The 26,251-nt window shown below is 34.8% G+C and overlaps 1 protein-coding gene across 2 annotated transcripts in view; it reads right to left on the reverse strand.

Annotated features, from left to right (window-relative positions):
- Nucleotides 1-2,626: 2,626 nt before the first annotated feature.
- The window catches only part of WDR36 (WD repeat domain 36), a 37,903-nt gene continuing 14,278 nt past the window's right edge, over nucleotides 2,627-26,251 (reverse strand). For both annotated transcript variants that reach the window (XM_082623124.1, XM_082623123.1), the window contains exons 13-23: nucleotides 21,444-21,558; nucleotides 20,764-20,929; nucleotides 19,867-19,975; nucleotides 17,786-17,865; nucleotides 11,681-11,788; nucleotides 8,890-8,987; nucleotides 8,356-8,501; nucleotides 5,887-6,006; nucleotides 5,618-5,699; nucleotides 3,941-4,128; nucleotides 2,627-2,816 (exon numbers count right to left, since the gene is read on the reverse strand). In XM_082623124.1, the coding sequence (XP_082479250.1) occupies nucleotides 2,667-2,816; nucleotides 3,941-4,128; nucleotides 5,618-5,699; nucleotides 5,887-6,006; nucleotides 8,356-8,501; nucleotides 8,890-8,987; nucleotides 11,681-11,788; nucleotides 17,786-17,865; nucleotides 19,867-19,975; nucleotides 20,764-20,929; nucleotides 21,444-21,558 (1,362 nt within the window). In that variant the 3' untranslated portion in view covers nucleotides 2,627-2,666. The remainder of the gene's footprint in view (nucleotides 2,817-3,940; nucleotides 4,129-5,617; nucleotides 5,700-5,886; nucleotides 6,007-8,355; nucleotides 8,502-8,889; nucleotides 8,988-11,680; nucleotides 11,789-17,785; nucleotides 17,866-19,866; nucleotides 19,976-20,763; nucleotides 20,930-21,443; nucleotides 21,559-26,251) is intronic.

The following is a 26,251-nucleotide window of genomic DNA, read 5'->3' on the forward strand; positions in this document are numbered from 1 at the left end:
ATATCAAATACCTTAATTAGAGAATTTAACACATAATAAAACAGCATCCCAAATCAGTAAAAATGAACTTCAAATGGTTTTTGGACTTTTGAATAAGTGTAGCTCTGTTCCTTGCACTCTTCACAGAAATCAATTCCAGATGGAGATCTGGATGCATACATAATTATCTTAAAAGAAAATACAGAATATGCTCTATGTTTTGAAATAAAAATCATAAAAATACTTACCAATTTTACTATATATAAAACATCTCTTTAAAAGAGACACCAAAAGTAAAGCTAAAGACTTAAGTGACCAACTGGGAGAAAACATTGCAGCAGTCATAAAAGACTAATATCTATCCAAACTATATGAAAAACTCCTAACAAATCCATGAGATAAAAAGACATTCAACAGAAAAATGAGCAGTGTTGGCAAAAGGCAATTCACATGTCTAAAATATATGAAAAGATGCCCATCTTCACTAGTGTCAGATTTTTTTTAATATAAACAATAAAAATGGTAATTTTTTACCGATTAATTTAAAATTTTTTTAAAATCTAAATCAAATGTCCTTAGGGATATGGGGAGCAGGTGCTCATTCCTTGCTGAGAAGCTGTAAATTGCTACCAGTCATTTTGGAAGCCAAATGAAGTATCTCTTTAAAACTGCCTAACTCTGGCCCAGCAATTCAAAGCTTAGGCATACACTAGAGAAATCCCTATATGCACATAGTCATACAGGATGACATTCTTTCAGCATTGTTTATAAATAAAAAAACGAAAGGGAAACTACCCTAGTGTCCAGTATAGACTAAATAGCTTGTGGCACACTATACAAATGTAAACAGGTGAGATTAGGTGAGATTATACTTAAGTAAAGAAATCACATAGAAAAGTTGCAGAATGATATACATATATTTATGTAAAAACTGAAGCTATACATTTTATTTCCTATAGCTATACATAACATGTATATACATTCACAGAAAAAGGTCTAGATGGAAAATTAACAACTGTTACTTCTAGGGAAGGTATTGGGATTGAAGGTGACTATAAAAAATAGACTTGTCTTTGATGGTTTTACAAGTATAATGTAATCATATACTACATTTGTAATTTAAAATGTAAAGAAAAAGCAATATGCACAGAATGATACATTTTAAGAAAAAATATACACAAAAAATTATCCTTTGTATTTTTCTCCCTCCCTTCCTCGATGGCAAACATACAGGAAAGGTTTTAGAAGATTACCTGCCAAAATGATGCTTTAATACTATCTAAAGCTATCTCCAATAAAAACAATACACTCAACTCCTCTATTCTCACCTGAAAAAGAAAGCTCAGTTCAAGATTTGTCACAGCAATACAATTTCAGTTTAGAACTCTTGTTTTAGATATTTAGTCTTCACATAGTACATAATTGTATACTGAAATTTTGCCATATCTTTAGAATATAGTATTTGGGGCAAGGGGAAATACAGTTTTTAAAGTTACAACTTAAATCATTATTAACATTTAAGTCGATGACCTTATTAAGTTTATATACATTTCTAAAAGAACAAAGTACCAAACCAGATTGGCTTATTTCCTCAGCCGTTTACTAATTCTACCTTTCACCATTAAACAAAAACACTTTATTAAAGTTATCATTGATCATCTCCTTGTGAAGACTATTCCTTCTGGAGATTATTCTGTAAAGCTACATCCTAATTAGAATAAAATAGTATTGGTGTTCAAATACAAAGAGCTGAATTTTACGAATGACACTACTTTTGAGTGTAAAAACTAACAAGTTTTTAGAACAGTGTGCTTTTGAGAATTGCTTATTTTTAATTCATATATTGAAATCTTGAACCACAAAAAAAATGACGATGAGAAAAAAAAGTACCAGAACTATCTGGTTTCACAATGGTTATGACAGAAAAGTACAGTCAGCAGTTTCTTCCCAAATAAAAAGGTCATCAGTGGGGAAGAAAAACCTTTGAAGGATATCTTCAATGGAATTCTGAATTTCTCTCACCTATCCTAGGTATCTGTTCAACTGCCTCCTATAGCAAGTTGCCTTGTGAAAGTGCCTCTCATATAAAAGAATAAGTTCCTTTAGAAAGGCTACAATGTAGAGAAGACTAACTAGGCCAGTGTTAGAAAATCTGGATCTGTTTCTGAGATCCTGAGCAGACCTCAGCAGTTTCCTCTTCTGCAATGCAAGAGGGCTGCACTGTCTGACACACCTTCCGGCTCTAACTATGTTTTCATCAAAGGCCACCAAGGAAGGAAACATGCCTTTTTACCTTATAACATGAAGGCATTTTCATAACTGTTTTATGTATTGGTTTTCAGTTTAGTTCAGCAATATTCTACATTAAACACCCAGCATACCTCATGTTACAAATATTCAAAAAACATGAGCTTGGTGATGACAATTCAAAAGAAGTCATACCCAAGTAACTGATGTGAAGAGACTCAGAAAATAAATCATTTGAGAATATTCTTTATGTCTTTAAAACAAAAAATAGGTATAATTTTATTTCAAGAAAGTATTTAGCATTTAGAGTGGAGAATGATGGATTAGTTGGTAGTGCTGGCATTTATTTTCTTTTCACACTGACACTTGGATAACAAGGTTGTAAGTTAAACTCGATCTCTTTAATATAAAAGTCTTTATTTAGTCACCTAAGTTTATTTTTACAACAAAGCACTTTTAATGTAATTTAAAACACACATGCTTTGATTGAAGAGTGATTGTAAATGGATCCAGTTTTCTTCCAACTGTGATGACAACTTAGTCATTTCCTCTAGAAGTACTGGCTCTGAAGGAAGCATTTTAAGGTGTAACTGAAAAGAAAAACGATAGTTGAACATTTAATTTAAGAAAATTAAAATTTCGTTTATTCTGGGTTTAACTGTTTTACCAAGGAAGCTCAGAAGGTACCATTCTTAATTTTTTTTCTTAAATGCTGGTTTATTACCATCTCCCATCTCCCTCTCCTCTATTATGAGTTCCTTTATGGTACTGTCACTCTTTTAATAGAATTCAAGTGGTCATCACTCTCCTCCACATAAGGACAGTCCTGATACAGATCCAGAAACAAGGTCCCAGTTCTAACACTAAATCTGTATTTCTGTGCTTCTTTTAAGTTTCTCCTTTCATAGTAACCCATTGTTGATGAATGACCTATGGGCCCTTTGCTTTATTTTCTAAAGATTTAAGTAAACTTATATTCAGGAAGGTAAATTTGGGAAAGAATATAGAAACAATTTATGGCATTTCTATTTTTTTATTCTACATACTACTTTTCAAATAATTTAAAATAATTGGATCAACTGAAAAGTTGTTTTAGATATTTATGGGATAAATGAAGAATCTTATCTGCTATTACTGAAAATCAGCATCATCTACCTCCTTCAATACATTATACTACTGAGATAAACATGAGTTCTCTATTATATTAGTCATAAAAGCAACTGTCATTGTCAAATCATTTGAAACTCCTTCAACCAGGATAGAATATTTTGATTTCAACAGTAGAAAAAACAAAACAAAAAATAAACATAAAACCTGAGTCTCTTCATGATCATTAAAAAAAACCCTGCCAAAATGTAACTACATTAAAAAGTTAAGTTTAGTATACTGATCAAATGGATGACACACAAAAGTCAGGGGGTTGAGTCAAAATTGTGTTAAAAAACAAAAGCCAACAAAAAACAATTACAAGCTGCTGCACTATCCAGCCATCCAGTATGGTAGTCACTAGACACAGGAAGCTATTTAAATTAACTAAATTTCTATAAAGTGAAAAATTCAGTTTCTCAGTCCATTAGCCACAATTCAAGTGCTCAGTAGCCACACACGGTAAGTGTGGCTATGGAACATTTCCATCTTTGCAGCAAGTTCTATCAGACAGCACTACTCTAGAGGAGGGCAAGCTGCGAAGTACTGTTTTATATATTAGACTTACCTTTAAAAACAACGCAAGGTATGCCTGGGCTAACTCAAAGTCACGCTTTTTGTCCAACATCATCCCGATCATTTTCAAGAAGCTCTTCATAACTTCTACAGAACCACCACCATCCGGAGACAAACTTCGCAGCTCTGTTTCAATTCCTGACGGGCCTAATTCTTTCAGAAGGTTAAGAGCAGCTTCATCTACATTAAGTTTTAATAAGAATCCAGTTATCATCTACAGTCATTTCTTTTAGGAAACTAGTTTACATTTCAAACCCAACATATACTTAAATTGCACAAGAAATTACTTCTATGGCTTAATTTTTTTTCTTTTTTTTTTTCCTGGTACGCAGGCCTCTCACTGTTGTGGCCTCTCCCGTTGCGGAGCACAGGCTCCGGACGCGCAGGCTCAGCGGCCATGGCTCACGGGCCCAGCCTCTCTGCAGCATGCAGGATCCTCCTGGACCGGGGCACGAATCCGTGTCCCCTGCATCGGCAGGCGGACTCTCAACAACTGCACCACCAGGGAAGCCCTATGGCTTAATTTTTGTTTTGCATTTTCAGTAATTTAAGCTTTTTTCCTATTAAGGCTGTTAAAATCTAATTAATACCTAGCAACAGACATTTTAATATGCTCATGAATCAGTCAGAACAAATCCAAATGTAAGAAGGCTATAGAGGTATACGCCAAGTTATTAATAGTATTTGCCACTGGGAACAAGATGAAGTGAGGGAATTTATTTATTTTTCTTTCTATTGTTATAAAAATTATAAAAATACCACATGATTATTAAGAAACATTAACACTACAGAAATGTGTGTGGGGAAAGACTCCACCTTAATCTTACCCACCCCAAATCTACTTCTTTTCCCTAGAAGTAAGCACTCTTGTTTCATAAGCATCCTACGAAAACATATTCTATACACTTACAACTTTTATACGAGGTATTTGATATTACAATGGCAATGACTATGCTTTTAGCTTTCTGAAAAGGAACACCACCAATGACAAAAGTCTAATACGTTTTATTTTCTGTTCTTCAGTATATATTAAATAGTAGTGCTTTTTTTCTTTGTTCCCCCGTAAATATAACAGGTTACTCCCTGTTTAATCCTGCTATTCTTTAGCCATCAGTACCATTCTTTGACTTTTGCCAATGTGCACACAAGTGACAGTGGTATGAAAACAAAGCATTTGGATCAGAAAACAAGAGGATAAGTCAAACAGAATGTGATTTTTGTTAATTGCTTACAGCTCTTACTATCATTATTAGCTATAGTCTGTAACTTTCAAAGTTTAAATCTATTAAAACACTCAATAAATTTTAAAATTACCTTTTTATGTGATAATTTGGTAATATCTGAAATTATTTAAGACAAAAGTCTCTGCTGTATTGCAAACTGTATTGCAAACTGTATTTGTAAGTAAAAACAAAAGCAAAAAAAAAATCCAATTTTCCATAAAGAATGAAAGGTTCTCAAAAGATTATTATAATCTCAATATCATCTGAGTTTAGTGTCACTCATTTAGTATAACACAAAGCTAAAACTACTTAAGATTAAAACCAAAATTTCAGTCCTTCTGGTTTTTACTTTCAGCTACTGAGAAATCTAATATTTCACTCAATTCTCTTCATATAAAGTAAAATAAACTGAAATACTTGGTACAATATTTTATAATTTAACTTACATTTATTATTTACCAGTCCTTCCTCAAGTTTCAAGCAGAAATCTGATTTTTGAGCCAAAATTCCAAGATTTACCACTTTAGACTTAAACAAAAACAAAAACACATTATTCAAAAACCATAAATGTAACAAAAAATTTATAGTTTATAATTAAAAGCTATCAGTAATTTACTCTGTATCTGTAAAACTGGGTCTTGGTTAAAACTACAAATGTAAAACACAAAATACGCACCCCATATACTTAGAATGCTCCCTCCAATTTGCTTCTTACCTGTTGAGGATCACTATTTTGTTCAGGTGCAGCATATCTGGGTACAAGGCCAGGAACTGTTGGAATAAAAAACGGTGCTGATTTGGGTACTTTCGGTGGTTCCTTTGGTTTATTCTTTTTCTAATTAAGAGAAAATGAGAAAAGGAAAAAAGACTAGTAAGTAATTAAGTATTTAATTCCCACTTAATTTTTAAAAAGTCCAAAAAGTAAAGAAAGGAATGAAACTTTTTCAGACTAGGATGCTAAAATAAAATCCCAACCAACCAAAACCACAGATATCCGTAAACTGGGATTCCCAGTGCAAACCTCCAGTATTCTTGCTGATAAGGCAGAAGGAAAATGACAGGGTTCAGGAGAAGCTCTAAGGCAAAAACAGCGCATTTTCCTGAAACATGAATATTTACGTGAAAAAGTAACAAGTAATTTTGAACTTCTTTTATACTGAAATACCACCTTTTCTGCAAAATGGGCTAGAAAGCAAAATTTACATAAATGCTCAACAGTTTTTCAAATATCTTTTCTCCAAAAGAAATTTGGAGCCAGAGTTAGACTCCACCATTAGAAGTAATTTGGTGAAATTTTTATGTGAAGCATGGCCCTCATTCTTCTATTTTGTTGGAATTTTTATTTTTCCTTAGTACTTTGTGCTTTTAAAAAGAGAATACTGTTGCTCATTTATAAAATATTTCAAGTGTTAGCAAAATTCTATCATGAAAACCTCCCTTGGAATTCCCACTGACAGAATTCAGTTTTGGTGACTACATTGTTACAGATCACTATCTCAGGAGCATATGGTAAACTGCCTAATAAAGGAGTCGCACAATTTTACCTTACACTATTCCTCTTCCATTCTTTAGGAACCCTGGGGAGTTGCTTTTTGAAAGAAAGCCAGGGATACTTGTGGCCTCCTGGAGGCACAGCATAAAAGAAAGTTGTTACATGAAAGCCAGACAAAGCACTGCCACTAGCAATGAAAGCACAGCCCTTCTTTGTGGTGGTAGAAAGTGTAGTAAAAGTCACAGTTACTCTTCTAACTCATTGTTCTTGAGTTAGAAGGCAGACGGTCACTGAGTTGTAAATAAAAACAAAGGGCTTTGGAGAAGTTCCACAGGGCTGTGGAGATCACCTAATTTCATAAAGAAAACCGAAAGTAGAAAAGTTACCCACAGGACAAAAATAAAAATTCTAACCTCTTTCATTCAGAAGGAAAGAAAAATATTGAAGGTGTTAGCATATTTCTTTCATAAAAAGCATTCACTCAGGTTTCTGTATGTTTTTATGCAGAACAAACTATATCTGAGCAAGAAGCAAAGTGGCCCCCAAATTTAGCTCAATTAATTGGACATTACTCTAATTGCTCCCTTTACACTCACCCACTTGTACTTTTTAATGTATTGCTTTTAAAGCTATTCCATAAAGTAGTCCCTTTACGGTTGACAAACTAGACAACATAATGGAGAGATTTCATAATTATGTGCCTGGACAACATACGTTTATGCTGATGCCCAATCTTTCAAAAAGTGAGCAAGTAAAAAGAAGCACTTTTAAATTCTGTGAGTCAAATTAACATGTGAAAACCTCTCTCTTTTCTTACCCAAGACACACACAACTTTTCTTATGTTGTTATTAGTTACAAAAATACTTGCTGCACCTTGTCATAGTTATGTCAGTGTTCCTTACACTTCTTTTAATGCCAGCCCTTAATGTGACTTAGTACACACATAACCTCTGGTGACTGTATGCATTTCATAAAACAATACTTACCCTAATTATCAGAGGATAGTCTCTGAAATTTTCTACTCTAGTCTATACCTTTCAATTGCTTTTGCTACTCACAAATAGGGGTCATGAAACATGCTTTTAAAAAATTAATTTATGCCATAATTGTCCATTTTTAATGTAAAATTGTAAACTCCTCAAGGACAAAGGGCCTAAGTTTTTTTCCACTGCTGTCTCAGGACACTACCCAGTACCTAGTTCATATTAAATTATGTGCCTGAACCCAACAGCAAATCTTCTTATAGCTGTCAGAGCAGGGTGTGGTATGATAAAGGGTGACTGAAGCTTACTTTTAAAAAGACCAGTGAAAGTATTCTAATCCCCAAAATGTCTAGGAATAGAAACATCACACATTATGGCAATTTTTTTTTCTTATTTCAGAAGTTAAAAAAGTAATTTATTAGGCTGGGCTTAAAACATCCAATTTCTAATAGCTCTGTAGTTGCAGGCTATACTTTTGCTATATCCAAAGGTCCTTGATTGCCCTCAAAGTTGATATATATATAGAGAGAAAATCTTGCGATAATCATACTAGATTAAACAGCATTTAACCAAATGGTATTCTCTTTACTACCTTAGGCACCACCTGCTCCTCCTAAAGCCCTCAAAGTAAGGGAAGCTATCTCTACTAAAGAAAATACTTTTGGAATGTGTCTTTAGGGGCCAATATTAAGTGTACTATAGTATTACCTTAATAACATCAAGATTAAGAAGATTTTTCCACCGGGATTCAGGAAGGAGTGACAGAGTCACCAGCTGCTCATTCAACTGTTCTGGGGAGTCATACTCTATCATTTCATCACTTGGTTCTATGGTTTCTTCTGATAATTCTACATCTTAAAACAAAAAATTTTCAGGTAAAACAAATTAATGCTGAATGAGATTTTTATCATATAAAAGCAAATTAGTTCCATTAGTATTTCATAACATGTTCACTCAATATAGCCTTGTAAAATCTTTCTATTTATTTAATTCATCTTATTTTCTCATATTAACTACAGTTCCCATCACCAGACTCAAAACATTTCTCCACTGGTATACTATTTGATATCAATACCACATCAATTATACCTTTGCATAAATTCATGAAGTCATTCAAAATATTTCATATAAGCTAAAAAATACTTTGATTGAATGCATTAAATTTTGCCTTCAGTAGCAATATCCTGCACGTTAGGTTTATTATATTACACTTCAAAAACTACTTTACTATTTTGTGATTACCTTGGGTTTGACAAGTACCAGGAAGCATCACTACTGAAGGAACATAATCTGTGGGAAGTGGCCGTAATGAAACAACTGAATACAGGGAAATATTGGACCTGAGAAACAAAAACATAAGCAATATTGTAAAACATAAAAATATGTTCAGGGAAACTTCAATTACTGGTAATAATCTCCACAATCTTGAACTTGGCTATAAATTCTGATCACTTGTAAGTTAAAAAAAGATCTCAAAAACAGTATTAATTTGAACATGCTGATTCATATCATAGATGTCATCACAAGAAAGATGTGCATACACATTATTAATGGAGTCTTTATTTCTAATGTAGCACAAAAAACTATTGGGGTGGCCAAAAGCTTCGTTCGTTTTCTCCCCTAAGATGGCTCTAGAAACACTTAGTTGTCTTCAGCTTCATTGGAAACAATTTTGTTAGATTGTATGTGACAGCTGTCATATCAGCGTGCATTTAAAAAAAGACTTAGCAAATTGGTGAATTTTCGTGTAGCCATTTTAATATTGAAAATGGAAGAAAAAAAGCAACATTTTTGGCATATTATGCTTTATTATTTCAAGAAAGGTAAAAATGCAACCAAAATGCAAAAAAAGATTTGCACAGTGTATGGAGAAGGTGCCTTGACTGATAGAACGTGTCAAAAGTGGTTTGCGAAGTTCTGTGCTGGAGATTTCTTGCTGGACGATGCCCCACTGTCAGGTGGACCAGTTAAAGTTGATAGCGATCAAATAGAGACATTAATTGAGGACAGTCAACGTTATACTAAGCAGGAGATGGCCAACATACTCAAAATGTCCAAATCAAGCGTTGAAAATCATTTTCACCAGCTTGGTTATGTTAATTGCTTTGATGTTTCTGTTCCATGTAAGTGAAGCGAAAAAAACCTTGATCGTATTTCCGCATGCGATTCTCTACTTAAACATAAAACATTTTAAAAGCATTCCGTTTTTAAAACAAATTGTGACGGGCGATGAAAAGTGGAAGTGTACAATAATGTGGAACGGAAGAGATCGTGGGGCAAGTGAAATGAACCACCACCAACCACACCAAAGGCCGGTCTTCATCCAAAGGTGATGTTGTATATATGGTGGGAATGGAAGGGAGTCCTCTATTATGAGCTCCTTCCAGGAAACCAAACAATTAATTCCAACAAGTACTGCTCCCAGTTAGACCAACTGAAAGCAGCACTCGACGAAAAGCATCCAGAATTAGTCAACAGAAAGCACATAATCTTCCATCAGGATAATGCAAGACCGCATTTGTTTCTTTGATGACCAGCAAAAACTGTTACAGCTTGGCTGAGAAGTTCTGATTCATCTGCCGTATTCACCAGACAATGCACCTTTGGAGTTCCATTTATTTCGGTCTTTACAAAATTCTCTTCATGGAAAAAATTTCAATTCCTTGAAAGACTGAAAAGGCACCTGGAACAATTCTTTGCTCAAAAAGATAAAAAGCTTTGGGAAGGTGGAATTAGGAAGCTGCCTGAAAAATGGCAGAAGGTAGTGGAACAAAAGGGTGAATACATTGTTCATTAAAGTTCCTGGTAAAAAATGAAAAATGTGTCTTTTATTTTTACATAAAAACTGAAGGCACTTTTTGGCCAACCCAATATTTATTTGAGAGATCAGTAATGGCTAATACTTTTATAAGGTAACCTAACATCCATATATTTATATTGCTTTGACAAATGGCAACCTTCATATAAAGAAATTATAAATGAAGTAAAGATGGACTGAGAGAATTAAGTCAGAGAGAGAATATGCTGATCAGATTCTTGGGGGGTTGCTGAACAGTCATGGATTTCTCCTTTCTAGAATGGTCCTCTAAGTGCTACCTGACCCTGCACCATGGCCTTGGATGACTAATCAAGATGTGGATACCTGTCCCAAAGTGGGCTAATCAGATTCTGTCTCCCAAACATAATGAATCTGGAATGGAAAATAAAAATTGGAAATATCAGATTCTGAGTTAATAGCTGAACTATATGCTCTTGCTGCTGAGGTACCACAGCTACCATTCTTCTCTTGTCTTGATTGTTCAAGCCTCAAAGATTCCAGAAGATACTCCATTTTGCTTATTAAGATGGGCAGAATCTATTTCTATTATATAGTGAATTTACTTTCATATCCTAAAAAGCCAATTAGAAAATCTTGTAATTAGAAAAGGAATTCATTTTTCCCTCTTCCTCAATAATAAGAGTTAAAAGAATTAGGCATCTAAACTCAGAAAACAAACGAAAAATTTTCTAAACCCAGATAATGGATCATTTATTTTGAACTCTTCTATGTTCATCACCATTAGAAGACCACCATAAAGATCTGTACATGGCTATGAAAAGTTATGCAACTAAAATGAATCTTAGAAAGCATTCTGCCCACACTTATGCCTTATTTTATAGATAAAGGAGTCTAAAGTTGAGAAGTGACTAGCCAAGGTCATAAAGGGGTATTGAGGCCGTGGCAGGAAGACCAGCCTGGCTGGGGATATCCCTTTTCTAAGATTTTTAAACTCACTTATCCTTTCCGCAAATAAAAGCCAAATAGTATAACAGATAAAAATCAATCATGTGGTTTAGAATACACACTTGAGCAAAGCTATCTAAATTATCAAGCAGATGTTGACTTAGTCATAGACCTAGGGTGAACTATGTGACATTTCCATTTTATAAGTTAAAAAAAACCCTAAAGGGCAATGTTAGAAACTATGATTGTCTGACAATATCATCTTCCTTTTCCTTCTTACCCCAAAGAGAACTGTATACAAGGACTTACCATAGATAAATTCCAAGGTGGTCTACATGGGAAGTGGCCAGAAAGTCTCCAGTAGGGGACATAGTAACATTAAGAGGAGCTGAGTCCAACAAAAAGCTGTCTATAAGGCTATAGAAAGAATCAAGATGTTAAAATATTTGACCTCTACCAAAAAGGATATAATTCACAAAATACATTTTTGCTAAAAAAACAAAGGGTAAGAGATGCAGAAATTTTTTCTTTTTTAAATCACCAACACCAGAAAGTCATCACTAACAAAGAGCTTTGTTAACTAAGTTACTATGTGAAAATAATCTCCTTAATGAGAAAGATCCAGAGCAGAGCACTAAATAGACCAGTTAACTGGAGAAAGAGTTTCAACAACAGGGAGAATACAGGAGGAAACGCTGTTTTTCTGGAATGCCATTTTGGCAGACTTGGAAACAATTCTAAAGATGTCACACATTTAAAATAGATTATCAGTACTCTCCTGTATTTGTTATTTCAGTGAAAATAATAAAAGGTGTAGGCAATAGAAGAAAGTAATAAAATCGTTATAAATAATAAGAGAATGGTAGTAGAAAAAAAATTTGAGCAATTCTGTTTTTCAAATAGGTAACCATGCTATCTATGAAACATGAAAATTCAGTCTATAGAGCATAACCATAAAGCAGCTTATAGAAACTAGTCTCACAGCTTCAAAAAGCTGTGAGCAGGGGTTGAAATTGGGGAGGAAAAGGGAGCAATCACACTCAAGAAGACGACTCAGAACAGCTTCTCAGAAAACAGTGTGTGAGGTGAGCCTTACAAATGGACAGGAATTCAATGGATGTTGATGGTAAAGAAAGCATCTTCTGGGTGAGGGAAATGTGGAGGACAAGGTGAGGGAAAACAGTGTCTAGCGAGGAGTGCAGTCTTGAATACCAAACATCTGAGTTTATTTTTGTCTTTTAATAAATGGAAGGTCACTACAGGCTTTTGAGCAGATAGTGCTGCAATCTTCACTTTCTGCTAGCAGAATGCAGAATATATCTGAACAGAAAGAACAGTGAGATTATGGTAGTAGTCATCTAACAAGCAGTGAAGATTTGAACTAGGATGGTGTAAGCAGGAAGTTTAACGAGGTGAATTTAAGGAGCAAAAGAAAGGCCTAACACATTGGCATCTTGCAGAAGAGGCTTCTTAGGCTGGTTAAGAGTGTGAATACCTTGTATCTTTAAGAGGAGTATACTGGTTTTAATCAGGGCTGTTTTAAAAACTACTCACTGAAGCCAATACATTATCCATGAGAAGGCATGGCAAGATGACTGAAGCTCAGAATCTACATTAAATAAACCAAATTATTTCAAGAAAGCAAATGACAGGTTGACACTTTCTTTTAGTGCTCCATGCTAGGAAGTATCCTGAGCACTTGTGCCTACTAATTTAATCCTCACAACCCTATGAGGCAGATCCGTCCTAACTATACACAGTAGAAAAATGAGGCCCAGTTAAGATTTAAAAACTTGCTCAAGGTAGAAAGTAACTGAGCCATATCTGTCACCAAGCAGTCTGCACACTTAATCACTATAAGCTCAGTAAAACCATTACGGAAACTAAAGGTACAACAGTTTGATAGCACACACACCCAAAAGATGCCTACACTGGTGATTCATGAAGCACACTCTGAGCAGCTCAAAATGAAGACTTTCCAGTGGAAGCATTAAATGACTTATCCATGATAAAATCTCTCTCAATGTGTGCACATAGTGATTAACAATGTGAAACTTAACTAATGAATGCAAGGTAGAAGGACAAGACTAAATTTTGGAGCACTACAAACAAACCAAAGTGTGCTCAGGACAATGACTGATGTTTAATTTTCACTTATGGGGAAAAAAGGTGAGTAATAATCTGGCTGCTCAACCCTTCTGTGGAAACTCACAAGAACAGCTGCTCTTGGGAATCAAAGGAATTGGGGAGAAGGACGTTTGCTAAACACTTATTATATACCAGAGACTGTAAAATTATTTGTTAATTCATTTAATGCAAACAACCTAGAGCAGAAACTTTATCTCCATGTACACTGATGATTAAACCTAAACTCAGCAATTTCAGATCTTACCATTTCTTCTTTGTCTTAATATTTGTTCACTACAAGTGTAAGTGTGTGAGGGGTGAAACTCCCTAACATGGTTCAGAATCTATCTGTTTAAAAGAGAAATCTACTGCTTGAGCACATTTATTTTACTTGATACTATAATTGCTTTGGCAAATTCTTTGTGCAATGTGACTTCCACAGCTGTTGTGTGTGGGTAGGCTGGCCTTCCATTATGTAAAAGCATCAAACTGAGGAAGGTCGTTTCCACATCCATAGCATATTTTACATGGCCAAATTAGTTCATAAAGCTTAAGTCTACAGGCTTAATCCCAAACCTAACTACCATATAGTCTCCTGCTAATCCTACAAAATGAAGTCTCAGGTAAATTATGTTTTTTGAGAGAAAAACTGAAAAAAAATTCCCATTTTAAGGGATCAGATTTTCAAGTACAGAGCTCCTCATAAACAGAGGTAACATTAACCCACTTCTGATTATATTCTAAACAAATGCAGAGAATGTCTAGATGTTCAATCTCCAAAGTGATGGAATCACCTTACAAAGGAAACTTTAATGAATAGAATAAAGGGATAGTTTTGCCTCAGTGAGAAATGCAAAACAATGTTCTACTCCAATTATTGTCATGTAATGCTCCTCAGAAAGCAAGGTCAGTGGGATGAGACAGAAAAAAAATGCAAAATTCTATTAAAACTATTTAATTTTATATTTTTCTCACTCCCAAAAGAGTTCAACCTAAACTTCTAGGAGATTAAAAGCAACCAGAAGTTACAGGTAGTAGTGGTAGGGGATGACAGATTAATTTCAGGGATAAAAAATTTCAACTCTGGGGACTTCCCTGGTAGTGCAGGGGTTAAGAATCTGCCTGCCAATGCAGGGGACACGGGTTTCAATCCCTGATCCAGGAAGATCCCACATGCCACAGAGCAACTAAGCCCATGCACCACAACTGCTAAGCCTGTGCTAAAGCGGTATTTTATCAAAATAAAATAATAAAAAAATAAATAAATTAAAAAAAAAGAAATTAAAAAAAATTTCAACTCTGCTTCTCTGAGAATCCTACAAACACAAGAAAATTTTCAGCACTTAAACAAAAAAACCTTTACAGTAAACAGTTCAGTACCTATGCAATTTGTTTTAATAATTTATTTTTTTGGCTGCATTGGGTCTTCGTTGCTGCATGCAGGCTTTCTCTAGTTGCGGCAAGCGGGGGCTACTCTTTGTTGCTGTGCGCAGGCTTCTCATTGCTGTGGCTTCTCTTGTTGTGGAGCATGGGCTCTAGGCACACGGGCTTCAGTAGCTGTGGGGCGTGAGCCAGTAGTTGTGGCTCACGGGCTCCACAGCACAGGCTCAGCAGTTGTGGTGCGTGGGCTTAGCTGTTCCACGGCATGTGGTATCTTCCTGGACCAGGGTTCAAACCCGTGTCCCCTGCATTGGCAGGTGGACTCTTAATCACTGCACCACCAAGTAAGTCCCTGCAATTTGTTTTAGATAGGCACAATTCCAGATGGATACATCTGTATGTTACCACACACACCAAAGGTTTACTCATATGTATCACTTTTTAGCCTTCATAATGAGTATATTCATTCTTTACATATTTAACATGTTATGTAAATGATAAAACTGCTTACTGAAGAAAAAACTAGGACTCTCCAAAGGTTGCCATACTAATTATGTTTAAAAAAAATAGGAGAAATCAAAAAACCCAACAGAGGACTTCCCTGGTGGTCCAGTGGGTAAGACACTGTGTTCCCCATGCAGGGGGCCTGGGTTCGATCCCTGGTCGGGGAACTAGATCCTGCATGCATGCTGCAACTAAGAGTCTGCATGCCGCAACTAAGAAGTCCATATGCCTCAGTGAAGATCCCGTGTGCTGCAACTACGACCCAGCACAGACAAAATAAAAAAATAAATATTAAAACAAAAACAAAAAACCCCAACAGTTACCTATGGTTGTATGATGAAATACTGATCCTTACTTCCTTACTATCTTCTACATCAAGAAAACCAAATCATCCTTAGAACATATGACACAACCCAGGCAAGGCTGATATCACAACTATTGGGAAGTGTCTTTCCCCTATGCTTATTACAGCAAAATCTCATTAACAAACTATGTTGCCTTGGGCAAATCACTTAAATTCTCTCTGAGCCTCTGTTTCCTCATCTGTAAAAGAGGACTAAAAAACAGTACCTATACCTAATAGGATATGAGAAAAGATGAAAAATAAAAGCATATAAAGTGCCTAGCAGCTCATGGTAAATGTTAGCTTGGCTGCAGTTAGGCAGCAGCAGTTTTATGATACTGCTTTTCAACCTTTCTCATTTGCTCCACTTCAAATCTTAACCAAAAAAGTAGTTTTTTCTTTATTAAAAATACACTTTGGTCCAATCATTATATTTTCTTTTAACAATCCCTATGTGACTCACTTCTTGCTCTGGTGTTTCTCCCAGCTTAATGCTTCTGTATTCACTTAAAATCGCCTGTGTTCACCGAAAAATAAGATACCAGAGTTGAAAATCTATCAGATTTGAATCTGTCCATCTTTTTACTAAAATAAGAAATTCAGCAAAAAAGGCTAATGCTGAGTCAAAGACTGAGTCAAAGGCTTTGAACGCTACTTTCAGATCCTAATTCTTCCATTCCATAAAAACCTTACCACTTAAAAAAAATATTTTGCCAATGTAGTACTACTGAACATTAACCTGTCTCTCCCATCTAACGTGAACTTAAACTACTAAAAAGGAAAATGAAAAGGGCATTGTGTCAACTCTATTTTCTGTACAACTTTCCTACTGTAAAGTCATTCAAATTATAGTGTTCACTTTTAGACAGAAGCAAAAGTCCAAGAAGCAAAAGACTAATCAATATTTCTAATGGTACCTTTAGAAAAGTTTTTTTTTTTTTAATTAAGAAAGTACCAACTTGAGGTGAACATTTTGAAGCTGAAGGACACAGGCAACTAATTATATTTTGCTTTACTCTATTTTAAGTACAAAAGAGACACACCTGTGGACCAAATTCCCTAGTTATTAGAGTTGGACCCATTAGTGACACTCTTGCTGTGCATATTTCCAAATCCAGTATGTATGCTGTATAGACAGCTCTGCCTCATTCCTTTATCAAACTTAAAGGGAAATAAGTACATCAGGGTTTTTCCTTTCTAAAGGTCAAATTGCTTTCAGGTATGAGCTTATCTAATTCCTGAGAAAGAAGAGGAGTAGAATTGGACAAAACTTAGTTTAGGAATATTTCAAAAGATTGAAAAGCACTAGCTTCCTTCTCATCTTTCTCATGTATCTCTTTCCTTATGGTATGTTTCTTTTCCCATCACTCCTTTCAAACTCAATCTAGGCAATTCTATGTTAAGTGATATGATTTCAAATTGTATCTATTCCTACATAATTTTTAACAACAAAGTACTCTCTCTCTCAAATTACTGAACAGAATTAATGTTTTTTCTTCAAGTGCTGTTTTAGTAGCAAGTTTCAATCTATGACAGATTTCTGAACACTGTTGGGTTTTACCCAAATCTTAAAACACACGTTTTCATTACTTTAAGGTATCTAAATGTCTTTTGTCAAGAATTATGTTAGAGACAGAAAATATATAATACACACAAAGCAAAGTGTTCTGATCTCTTAACTAAATTCAGTATCAACAACAACAACAATAAAAACAAAAAAATACTCAAAATAAAAGTTTGTATTCCTAAAGTATGGTCTCTACTTTGGAGTATCAAAAAGGCCAAGTGTGCTTTCTTAAGGTTTATGCAACTCACTTCTATATCTCAATTTTGCAGGAATAGAGAACCTGAGAGGTTGGATTTTTCTATTATCTTTTATGGCACTAATCTCTGCTGTTTGAGATCAAAAACACTCCAAGGATAAAATATAGTCAGGTTAGAAAAATCCCCAAACATATTCACATTCAAAAAGTACATAATCCATTAACAACAGGTAAAAGTCACATGTAATGACAATGACTGAGAAAACCTCTGATAAGGTTAGAGATTTAAAAACTCACCACCCAGATGGAAGGTCCCAAGTTCTAATAGAGCAATCCATTGAAGCACTTATTAACCAACGACCATCAGGACTGAAAGCCTTTAAATTAAAAAAAAAAAAAAAAAGAATGCATATATAAATATATGTGTGTGTATGTATATGTATGTATTTCTGTATGTATGTTTGTGTCTATATTTAACAGCTTAAAGAATACAAGAAATGAAAAGATAATGCATGCTTCATTAAAAAATGTTTGAAGTATAAAACTTACATCTTATTACATAAAATACCATCTTATATACCACCTATTTGGACACAGCTAAGGACTAAGCTTTTACATGAATTATAAAAAGTTTTAAAAATGAACAGTTTCACCCAATTTTCAATTTCTACTCCATAATCTCCTATATTTATAGACAGTTAACAAACTGTTTGACTACTAATTGTTTTTAACATAAAACTGCTGTTCTGAGAACATTCTATTAGAAATATTTTGTGAGCCTAATTTCAATAATAAAGTATCTGTGAAAGCAACAAAAGCTCCATTTCCTTGAAAAGGTTCTATATATTAGAATGGCTTTCTAAGAATGATTTTGAAGAATGCAAATTCTCTTAATATAGTGAAGTTACTAAAGAAGTCCTTCTGCTTGTACTTATAGATTCAGTTAAAAGTGTTTTCTTCCTTAATGATGTTTTATTTCCAAAGTATAAATTAAAACCACAAAAATCAGATTTTCAAAATAAATTTAAATAATAAACTACTTATGCCACCATGAAGAAGTTATATCTTCTCTGTAGATAAAAATGGAAAAATAATAGCTCTCTGCCTGCAGCACATGAGCTTAAACCAAGTCAAATGTAAAAGAAGACCCAAAAGGAAAAACTTTAATGTTTATAATGGTAGTAGATTGTTCATCCAGGAGTGTAAACACACCATAGGGATTATGACCATCCATATTAACAAATAAGAGTGGGATAAGTGAACTCCAACTTGGTCATGGGGCTGTGATGATACTGTGGAAACTCAAACCTTAAGGTGCAGAGAACTCAATTTACAGAAGGAAAGTGCAGATAATAAAGTATAGGAAAATGACTTTGATAGGTGAAGTCATGTATAAATGCTCATAGGTTTAACGGAACAGGAGTAATTTGTTATTGACTAGGGGAAACTCCAGACATATAACTCGAAAGTAAAGTTTGAAAAGGAAAGAAATAGGAAGGGCAAGATGGCATTGACAGATGTTTTCAAAAATGCAATTTCATCAAAATTACTCCACTCCCACCATTTCTATAGATGCTGTCACAACAAATTCTGTTGATGGGTAGTTCTGCCAATCTCTTATCTGCAGAATAACACAATTGCCCGACCATTAACCCCCCACCCCTGATTTTTAAGGAAATGGGGATAAACATTGCAAATTCAGATTTTTGGTGTGAGAACTGATAAGTAAAAGTAGCTGTTGGGAGTGTCACTATGTAGGATTTTATTTTATTTTATTTTTTCTGTTTCAAGTAAATAAAGGTATCTGCAGTTGATGCAAAGTCTTCAACTTACATTTTTTCAACGAGTACTTATTACCATATTTCTCACTATAACAACATAATAGTAAGTTAAAACACATTTTTATTAAACTCTTTTGAAGTTAAGATATATAAACTGTAGAAATAACACTAAACTAGAATGAACCAAGAATCAGATATTCCAGGTCTCCTATTAATTCATTATGAATGTAGAAAAACAGAAATGAGTTCTCTCAGCTTAGTTTAGTATTAAGTCAAAAATGATACACTTATGTTTCAATGATTCACTCTCCAAAGTATATTCTGGCCTTGTTTAAAGAGAAAAAAATCAACTCTGGGATTTATACTTTAATGGCATTAACTTCCTGAGAAATATTAAAATATTAAACTTCTTTTAATTCTAAATTTTCCTTAAAAATCTTTTTTGAAAATTAGTCTCCTAATTATTTATTTTGAACATCTCCTCATATGATGAGTTTAATGCTATTAAAAGATAAGTTTCAATTATTTGAACTTTTTAAACCTAAACAGAAATAGAAATGAATCAAGTTTTATTTAAACATCTAAAGTTTGTTTTACCATGTCATTTATTTGGCCTTGGTGTCCAGAAAACTCTCTGACAATCTTCCTAGTTTCTATGTCCAAAACAGTAATGGAGAAGTCATCCAAGGCGAGTCCCAGAATGCCACTAGCAAGATAAATGCAACAGTTTTAATGAACAAACAAACAAACAAAACCCTTGAACTAAAATCTCTGTCATTTAAATTTTGTTAATCAAGTATACTTTGGGAGAAATTAAGCAAAATGCTGTCCTTTTATATGAAAAGTCTGGTTTTTCCCACTTGGTAAATTACCTATAGTTGACCACTTTACATGAGGGTTAGGGCGCCACCCCTCTGCAGACAAAAATCTGCACATAACTTTACAGCTGGGGGACTTCCCTGGTGGCACAGTAGTTAAGAATCTGCCTGCCAACGCAGGGGACACGGGTTCCATCCCTGGTCTGGGAATATCCCACATGCCATGGAGCAACTAAGCCTGTGCGCCACAACTACTGAGCCTGCACTCTAGAGCCCGCGAGCCACAACTACTGATGCCCATGCATCTAGAGCCCCTGCTCCGCAACAAAAGAAGCCACCACACTGAGAAGCCCACGCACTGAAACGAAGAGTAGCCCCAGCTTGCCGCAACTAGAAAAAGCCTGTGTGCAGCAACGAAGACCCAATGCAGCCAAAAATAAATTTTTTAAAAAAAGATATTAACTTTACAGTTGGCCCTCCATGTCCATGGTTCTGCATCTGTGGACTCAACCAACAGTGGATCATGTAGTGCTACAGTGAGTACTTAGTGAAAGAAAGTTGTGTATAAGTGCACCTGCACAGTTCAAACCTGTGTTGTTCAAAGGTCTACTGTACTTAAATTAAGAACTAAAAACATCAAGAAGAAAGTCCATTATCATTAAAAGAAAAACTTTACCTGTCTCTATGTAGCAGCATCATATTTGGAGATGAATCAAGGCTCACAGAATGAATTAAAACTTTGTTTTTAAAGTTCCAGAACTTGAGTACTCCTTCACTACCAGTTGTAATTGTCAACTGGTTTAATCCATCCACTGCAACACCTCTAACAGATCCTTTATGGGCTTTAAAGCATATGTTAAAAGAAGAAAGAAATAAGAATTGCAACTGACTCTCTGAACACTACATAAACAGTGATTCCTTTATTTAAATATCTAAGTCCCCACTATTTAATGCCCCTAAAATCTTTAAATTAATATGGATTTTAGGGAGCAGAGAGAAGATTATTATACCACTTGAGTAATAACAAAATCCATCAGGTTGATGCCATGAAGGTTTAAAAAAATAGTTAAGATTTTCTGCTTAATTAATGCAAGGAGAAGAAAAAAAGAACCTTTAATTTCTATAATATCCACTTTCCCCTAATACAACTATGACTTCATTCTCTTTATTTCAACATGGTGTTTCAAATAGATATAATGGCAGTATCTGCCACATACGGCTGATGATAACCCATATACAACTTTAGCAAAATGACTGGCACTCAAGAATTTAATAAGTGCCAGCGACAGTTATTAGCCTTTTATCTATCTATATTACTTTTTAAAAAAATAAGAAAAAGAAAAATAAATTCAATACCTTGATCCTTGCCAAAACTTCCTCGGTGTATACCCGACTGCATGTTATATACATCTACATTTCCTGATGAGAGACCAATCACAGCAAAGTTTCCACAAGAAGTTATATCTGCTGCCTTAAAGGAAAAAAAATTAACACAATGACACAGAAAATAGCTAACATTTTTATTGTACTTTATGGTTTCCAAAGTATTTTTTTTAATCTACTAATTATCTCATTTAAAAAAATGATAAATGAATTGCTTTGTTAATTTTCTTAAACATAATGTAATTATATTTGGGTGTATTAGAAATATCTGTTTGATTCTATCTCCATTCTCTAAGAAGTATGGGGAAATCCATACTTCCAAGACAGCAAAACATAACCAAAGTTAACTCAATTGAAATTCACTCAGGAGAATGGTATATCAACTGGTCTTCAATTTTTAATTTATTCACAATGGTACTAAAGTCAAAGCACTCCATTGCCTAATTTCTCATTACCTTACTTTTGTAATTGCTTTTATAGCAAATATAAAACTGGAACCATATCAGTTGGGATGTCCAATGAAAAAGCCCAAAATATTTTAATTACAACATATTAGGAAGGAAATACATGAGATACTGCATGGAAAACACTTAGTTTATAAGCAGTTTCTGTAAAATAAACTCATATTTTAATACTTAAAGTAGCAATATTATATTAAAAAGATGTCTTTTTTTCTGTTAAAAACATGAGACTGGCTATGTGGTGGGTCATGCTCAGAGAAATCCTTCATTGCCACTGCATCAGTCAGACGTCACCCACCCAAGAGTTAATTCAAAAGACTGTTGAATTTATGCCTAAAGAAATAGATGACTTCTAAGACCTAAAGGAAAATATTCAACAGAGGATATTTAACTGTGCAAAGCAGCATAAGATTGATACACCACTGAGTCAATATATCTTTACACAGCATCCACAGAAGTATGCTCCACTTACATCTATATTTTTCTAGACAATTGTAGCTTATTACTTAGAAAAAGTTTTAGATAGGAAATTATGGACTAACCTTATAAAGCATTCTATCTTCTCAAATAGAACACTAACATAATTTTACCTATTCTGAACAACTCATAAATGTTTATGCTAAGTTATATATTTATGCTCTCAGGAACTAATAAAGATACTAGGCTATAACATACAATAATGGTCCCTGATGGCCCTGCTATATAGTAGTCCCCCTTATCTGCAGGGAATATGTTCCAAGACCCCCAGTGGATGCCTGAAACAGTAGATAGCACGAAACCCTACATATACTATGTTTTTTCCTGTACTAATGGGCAGGTAGTGTATAGAGCATGGACACGTTAGATAAAAAGATGATTCACGACAGAGAGGGACAGTGCTACTCAGATGGCATGCAATTTAAAACTTATAAATTGTGTACTTCTGGAATTTTCTATTTAATATTTTCAGATCAAAGTTGACTGCAGATAACTGAAACCATGGAAAATGAAACCATGGATAAGGGGGGACTGCTGTACTTTCTGGAACTTGCATTTATTTTAATAGGATTTATTGTTGTTAATGGGACTGCTTCTGGAAGTCTCCTTTTACTTATTTATTCATTCTAACCTATTGTTGAAGACAGCATAAGCAAAGCAAAAATGAATAAGCTAAGAAGGTTACCTCTGATTGACAAATTATACTCTAGTACATGGGTTCTCTGATAAATACTTACTGGTTTACTACTTATGGGCTCCTGGCTTTGTTCCAGATAGCTGACTCCAACCCAGCACCAGTTAAGTATCATTGTGTGTGTGTGTGTGTGTGTGTGTGTGTGTATACACACACACACACAGTTTTATGAGTGATCATTACAGGCTATGAGTTAAGAACATAGGTTCTGGAAGGAGTGGTCCTAGGTTCAAATCCCAGCTCTTCCATTTACTAGTTTTAATGATCTCAGGCATATTACTCATTACAGTAAGCCTCAGCCTCAGTTTTACTGCCTATAAAAAGAGGCTAACAATACTCCATATCATAGGACTGTTGTGAAAATAATATAAAATAATATTGATATGTGCTAAGCAGAGAGCCTAGAACAAAGTAAGCACACAAAAAATGTCAGCTGTAATTATTATTACCACTACTATTACAATAGCTACTCAAAACTTTGCAGGTAAACTTAAGAAGTTTAAGATAGACTCTCTATGGCTTAGAGATAAAAGCTTAAGAGTGAGGGGCTTCCCTGGTGGTGCAGTGGTTGAGAGTCCGCCTGCCGATGCAGGAGACACGGGTTCGTGCCCCGGTCGGGGAAGATCCCACATGCCGCGGAGCGGCTGGGCCCGTGAGCCATGGCCGCTGAGCCTGCGCGTCCGGAGCCTGTGCTCCGCAACGGGAGAGGCCACAACAGTGAGAGGCCCGCGTATCGCAAAAACAAAGAAACAAACAAACAAAAAGAAACAAAAAAAAGCTTAAGAGTGGATTTTTGTACTATGGAGAACAGAGCATACATACTGACAAAAAAAATTTGTACAAAATAGGATCAAATGTGGTTATACTTTAAATATGCATTTTCAAAAGCAGAGGCATCTAACTAATAGAGCTAATAGATAAGTTCAGCAAGGTTGTAAAAGACACAAGATCAATGTGCAAAAATCAATTATATTTCCATACATTAGCAATGAACAATCCGAAATGAAATTAAGGAAAGAATTCTATTTATAACAGTATTGAAAAGAATACAATTCTAGGAAAAATTACCCAAAGAAGTATGAGGCTTGTATACTGACAACTACAAAACACTGCTAACAGAAATTAAAAATCTAATTAAGTGGAAAGACATCCCATGTTTATGGACCAGGAGTAATATTACAATGGTTAACACTCCTCAAACTGAGGTGTGGAATCAACAAGATCCCTATCAAAATCCTAACTGCCTTCTTTGCAAAAATTGGCAAGCTGATGCTAAAATTCATATGGAAATGCAATAGACCAGAATAGCCAAAGCAATCTTGAAAAAAGAACTTGGAAGATTCAATCATCCTGATTTCAAAAAACTTACTAGAAAGGTACCATAATCAAGACAGTGTGGTACTGGCATAAAAAAAGACATACAGAACAATTAAAGAAAACTGAGAATCCAGAAGAAACCCCTCACATTCATGTCAAACAATTTTTGGCAAGGGTACCCAGGCCGTTCAATGGGGAAAGAACAGTGTTTTGGGCAAATGATGCTGACATAACTAGATATCCAAATGTAAAGAATGAACTTGGATGCCTACATGACATCATACACAAAAATTAACTCAAAAAGGATTACAGATCTAAATTTAAGAGCTAACATTATGAAACTCTCAGATGAAATCACAGGAGTAAATTTTTCATAGCCTTGAGTTAGGCAATATTTTTCAAAAAACCACAAGGAAAAAAAAAAAAGGTTGGACTTCAAAATTAAAACCCCTTAAGCTGAAATGACACCAACATGAAAAGGAAATGACACCCCACAGAATGGGAGAAAATATTTGCAAATGACATATGTGATAAGGGACCTGTATCCAGAATATATAAAGAGCTATTTCAACTCAAGGGGAAAAAGATAAATAACCCTATTAAACAATGGCAAAGAATTTGAATAGACATTTCTCCAAAGATGTAGAAATGGCCAATAAGCACATGAAAAGATGCTCAACATTGTTAAGTCATTGGGGAAATGAAAATCAGAAACCACAGTGATATACTACTTCATACACACTAGGACAGCAATAATCAAAAGAACAGATAAGCACAAGTGTTGGCTAGGACATACAGAAATTGGAATCCTTATACATTGCTGGTGGGAATATAAACTTGTGCAGCCACTTTGGAAAACAGGTTGGCAGTTCCTCAAAAACATTAGTTCCATTATGACCTAACAATTCCACTCCTAGATGTAAATATAGAGAAACAAAAACATATGTCCACACAAAAACTTGTGCACTGATGTCCACAGAAGCATTATTTATAATAGTCAAAAACTAGAAACAACACAAATGTCTATCAATTATCAATGGCTAAACAAAATTTCAAAAGTTGAAAATGAAATATTATTCAGCAATAAAAGGAATAAAGTATTGATACATGCTACAACATGGATGAACCTTAAAAACATTAACCTTAAAAATGCTAACTGAAAGAAGCCAGTCACAGAGACCATATATTGTATGATTCTATCCGTGTGAAATGCCCAGAACAGGCAAATCTATAGACAGAAAGTAGGTTGTGGTTGCCTAGGTTGGGAAGATGGCGAAGGGGAAAAGTGAGAGGATGGAGCTTATTGCTAATGGGTGCAGGGTTTCTTTCTGAGGTGATGAGAATGCTCTAAAATTAGACTGATTAGATTTTGGTGATAACTGCACAACTCTATGAATACACTAAAACCCATTAAATTGTACACTTAAAATGAGTGAATTTTATGGTGTGAATTATGTATCAGTAAAACTTTTTTTGAAAAAGCAGAGGCAAAAATTCTGCAAACCAAATTTGACATCATTTCTTTATACCTTAAAACCTGAACCCAATAGAAGACTTACATTATTATCAAAAGAAAACAAAATAAAATTTTAATAGAGTAAGAAGTTGTAAGGTAACAGTGGCATTTAAAAACCATATTTAAAAAAGGCTTAGGGCCTCCCTGGTGGCGCAGTGGTTGAGAGTCCGCCTGCCGATGCAGGGGATACGGGTTCGTGCCCCGATCTGGGAGGATCCCATATGCCGCGGAGCGGCTGGGCCCGTGAGCCATGGCCGCTGGGCCTGCGCGTCCGGAGCCTGTGCTCCGCAGCGGGGGAGGCCACAACAGTGAGAGG

This window comes from Mesoplodon mirus, assembly GCF_964341445.2.
Source record: "Mesoplodon mirus genome assembly, chromosome: 5".
NCBI lineage: Eukaryota > Metazoa > Chordata > Mammalia > Artiodactyla > Ziphiidae > Mesoplodon > Mesoplodon mirus.